The sequence below is a fragment of the Piliocolobus tephrosceles genome, unplaced genomic scaffold (assembly GCF_002776525.5).
Source record: "Piliocolobus tephrosceles isolate RC106 unplaced genomic scaffold, ASM277652v3 unscaffolded_17015, whole genome shotgun sequence".
In the NCBI taxonomy this organism is placed as follows: Eukaryota; Metazoa; Chordata; class Mammalia; order Primates; family Cercopithecidae; genus Piliocolobus; species Piliocolobus tephrosceles.
Window position 1 is genome coordinate 709 of NW_022298772.1, and position 4,261 is coordinate 4,969.

The 4,261-nt window shown below is 35.1% G+C and overlaps 1 protein-coding gene across 1 annotated transcript; it reads left to right on the forward strand.

Moving 5' to 3' along the window:
* Positions 1–353: 353 nt before the first annotated feature.
* Positions 354–2,044, forward strand: LOC113220948 (zinc finger protein 561-like). Its single transcript, XM_026450300.1, is given in 2 exon segments — positions 354–630; positions 696–2,044. Coding segments are annotated over 2 exon segments (1,461 nt in total). The 5' UTR covers positions 354–518.
* Positions 2,045–4,261: the final 2,217 nt, after the last annotated feature.

The following is a 4,261-nucleotide window of genomic DNA, read 5'->3' on the forward strand; positions in this document are numbered from 1 at the left end:
TGTATTGTATTAAATTTGTAGATCTATTTGGAGAGACTTTACATTATAAAAATAGTGAATCTTCTAATCCATAAATATATATATACACTCACATATATGTTTGCATATGTGTACATACTGTATACATATATATCGTTGTGTACATACTTTGTGTATATATACGTGTGTGTATATATATACACACATATATGTCTGTGTGGAAATTTGAGTCTTTAATTTCTCCCAGCAGTATTATATAGATTTATAGAGGAGGTATTTATTTTTATTAGATTTACTCACAGATACTCTATGGACATTTTGACCTTACTTTAAACAGCATTTTAACTTTTCCGGCGCTGGCTCCTCTCGGTCAGTGGGGTTTCGCCTTTATGGTGGCGGAGTCAGCCGCGGCTGTGGATCGCAGATAACCCTGTAAAAAGAGGAATGGAGATTGCCTCTATCCACCTAGATTCATAAGCTGCCCTGAGGTGATCTTGGCATCAAGGAAGGGATGCACATCGCACCATCAGCTTCAGAGAATGGCAGTCATTGATTTGTCCCGTGGGTTTTTTTCCAGGGAACCAATCTGCCCTTTTGAAGAAAAGACAAAGGTCGAAGGGATGGTGGAGGACTACCTGGCAAATGGCTATCAGACACAAGAGCTCCTGAGACATTAAACCCTGGAGTAGATCATGGGAAACCTGAGAACCACGTATAAGATTCAGTGACCTTTGATGATGTGGCTGCGGACTTCACCCCAGAGGAGTGGGCTTTACTGGACACGACTGAGAAATACCTTTACAGAGATGTGATGCTGGAGAACTACATGAACCTGGCCTCCGTGGAGTGGGAAATACAACCTAGAATCAAACCGTCATCACTTCAGCAGGGTTTTTTGAAGAATCCAATATTCAGTGGGATACAAATGACAAGAGGCTCCAGTGGATGGAAAGTCTGTGACTGTAAGAATTGTGGAGAGGTCTTCAGTGAACAGTTTTGCCTTAAGACACACATGAGAGCTCAGAATGGAGGGAACACTTCTGAGGGTAATTGTTATGGAAAAGACGTCCTTAGTGTGCACAAGGAAGCTTCTATTGGACAGGAACTTTCCAAATTTAATCCATGTGGAAAAGTCTTCACTCTAACTTCAGGCCTTGCTGTACATCTTGAAGTTCTCAATGCAAGACAACCCTACAAATGTAAGGAATGTGGAAAAGGCTTTAAGTATTTTGCAAGCCTTGATAATCACATATGAATCCACACTGATGAGAAACTCTGTGAATTTCAGGAATGTGAGAGAGCCATCACACCTTCCTCACACCTAAAGCAATGTGTAGCAGTTCATACAGGAAAGAAATCCAAAAAGACTAAGAAATATGGGAAATCCGTCACTGGTTTTTCTCAACTTTATGCACATGTGAAAACTCATAAAGGAGAGAAGTCTTCTGAATGCAAAGAATGTGGAAGATCCTTTAGAAATTCCTCATGCCTTAATGAGCACATTCAGATTCACACTGGAATAAAACCACACAAGAGTACATACTGTGGGAAAGCCTTCACTAGATCAACTCAACTTACTGAACATGTAAGAACTCACACTGGAATAAAACTCTATGAATGTAAGGAATGTGGCCAAGCCTTCGCTCAGTACTCGGGCCTTTCTATACACATACGAAGTCACAGTGGAAAGAAACCCTATCAGTGTGAGGAATGTGGGAAAGCCTTCACTACATCCACAAGCCTTATTCAACATACAAGAATTCACGCAGGAGAGAAGCCTTATGAATGTGTTGAATGTGGGAAGACCTTCATTACTTCTTCCCGTCGTAGTAAACATTTGAAAACTCACAGTGGAGAAAAGCCCTTTGTATGCAAGATATGTGAGAAAGCATTTCTGTATTCCTCACGCCTTAATGTTCACCTGCGAACTCATACTGGGGAGAAACCCTTCATATGTAAAGTATGTGGGAAAGCATTTGCTGTTTCCTCACGCCTAAGCAGACATGAAAAAATTCACACTAGGGAGAAACCCTATGAATGTAAAGGTATGAGTGTTAACATTTAGCCCATCAGTTGCCATCTTTAATTATTGGCAGTGACACCAAAGATAATCAGATTTTTCCTAAATGCCTTGTGGAGGTTGTAATGGCTCATGGATTGGCCTTAGATGCCATCCTGAAGGTCTGAAATTAAACCTACAGTTTCTGAATAATAAAAAAAAAAAAAAAAAAAAAGCATTTTAAATATACTCAAATCTTGCGTTTTCATTGATGAAATAGTTGAAATTTGCATATTGGCCTACAGCTGTAAACATGATAAATTCGCTTGTTTTCAATAGTTTATAGTTGTGTATATTCCACAATTTTTTGTTTCCTTATTTTTTGATTTGTACATGGTATGTCTTCTGCAAATAAACACAGTTTTACTGCATAAAATTCTTTGTCTTACCCATTTTACTGGCTAAGTCCTCTACTACAATGTTGCACAGAAGGAGTGAGAACAAACATTCTTGACTCTCCCAGTTCTCAGGGAGAAGCATCATTCTTTCACCATTAAGCATGATGTCAGCTGTAGTATTTTTACAGATACCATTCATGAAGTTCAGGAATTTCTTTTCTATCTTATCTTGATTAGGAATTACTATTGATTGATTATTATTATTGTTGGCCAAAATTTTCAATATTTTTCTAAATCCTTTAAAGTTTCATTGTAATATTATGAATTACATAGTTTGTTGAAGGTTACAGCAAACGTAGAATCTTTGGGTAAACCCAATATGGCCATAATAAATTATCATACTTTCTATAATTGTTAGGTTTGACTTGCTATTATTTAATTAAGGTGTTTTGCATCTAAATTCATCTTTATTTTGTCGTGATCTTTTTTTTTTTTTTTTTTTTGTCCTCCTAATATATATGTCTGGATTTGGAATCTGGTCAATACTTGTCTTATATTTTTAAAAAGAGTTTGTGTAAACTTGGTATTAATTTATTCAATGTTGCATAGAATGCACCAGTAAAGCCAGCTGAAACTGGAGTTTTCTTTGTGAGGGGAGTGTTAATTGTATATTTCTTCTCGTGTGAATGTTTAGCAATTTGTGTCTTTTAAGGAATTTTTCCATTTCATCTAGGATGTCAAATTTATTGGCACAAAATTACTTGTAATGTTCCATTATTGTCATTCTAATATCTATAGAATGTGTATAGACATCATCTCTTTTATTAATGGCATTACATTTTTCTCTTTTTCTTCATGTCTCTTGCTAGAATTTTGCCAACTTTATTGATCTTGTCAGGGAAGCACCCTTTGGTTTTATACATTTTCTCTATTGCTATTTTCAATATCATTTATTTCCTTCTTACCCATTTTTATCTCCTTCTTTCAACTTTGCTTTATTTTGCTCTTCTTTTTCTAGTTTCTAAAGGTGAAAGAGGAGATTATCGATTTTAAACCCTTCCTTTTTATGCAATAAGTTAGAATCATAAATTCCTTTCTTATCACAACTGTAGTAACCCCTAAATTGGGATCTGTTTTTATTTTTATACAATAAGTTAGAGTCACAAATTTCTTTCTAATCATAGCTGTAGTTACCCCTAAATTGGGATCTGATGTCTTTTTAATTTCCTTTGGCTCTAAATATTTTCTAATTATTTATATTTATTGATCAATGTGTTATTTAGAAGTGCAAGTTTGATGACAGACCATTTTCACTTCTTTTTTTCTTGAAACTTTCTTTTTGTCTTCATTTTTAAGTGAGAAATATCTTCTAGGTTTGTTTTTCTATTAAGGATTTTTGTTTAGTTTAGTTTGGTTTTCCATAAGCATTTGCAGTATTTTGTTCTATTGTCTTTCGGTTTGCTTTTTTCTGATGAGATGTCTGTAGTCATTTGTTTTTACTATGTGTATAATGTGTGGACGCAATGTGTCTTTTAATTTTTGATGATTTAACATTTTTTTTCTTTATCATTGGTTTTGTATAATTTGCTCATGATGTGCGCTAGTGTGGTTTTATTGACATCTATCTTGTTTTCATTATGTTGAACTTTTTCATCAGATTTAGAAAATTACTGGCCATTATTGCATCAAATATTTTTTGCAAGTCTCCTTGCCCCATTCTGACTCTCATTACAAATATGTTAGATGTAGGTATTGGCCTATGGTTAATTCATGTTCTTCCTTTGACTACCTTTTTCTTTTTGTGTCAAGAAATTTTCTACGGATATTGTTTCAAGTACACCGATCTTTTCATCTGCAGCCTCTAATCTGTTTTTAGTATTTTCCA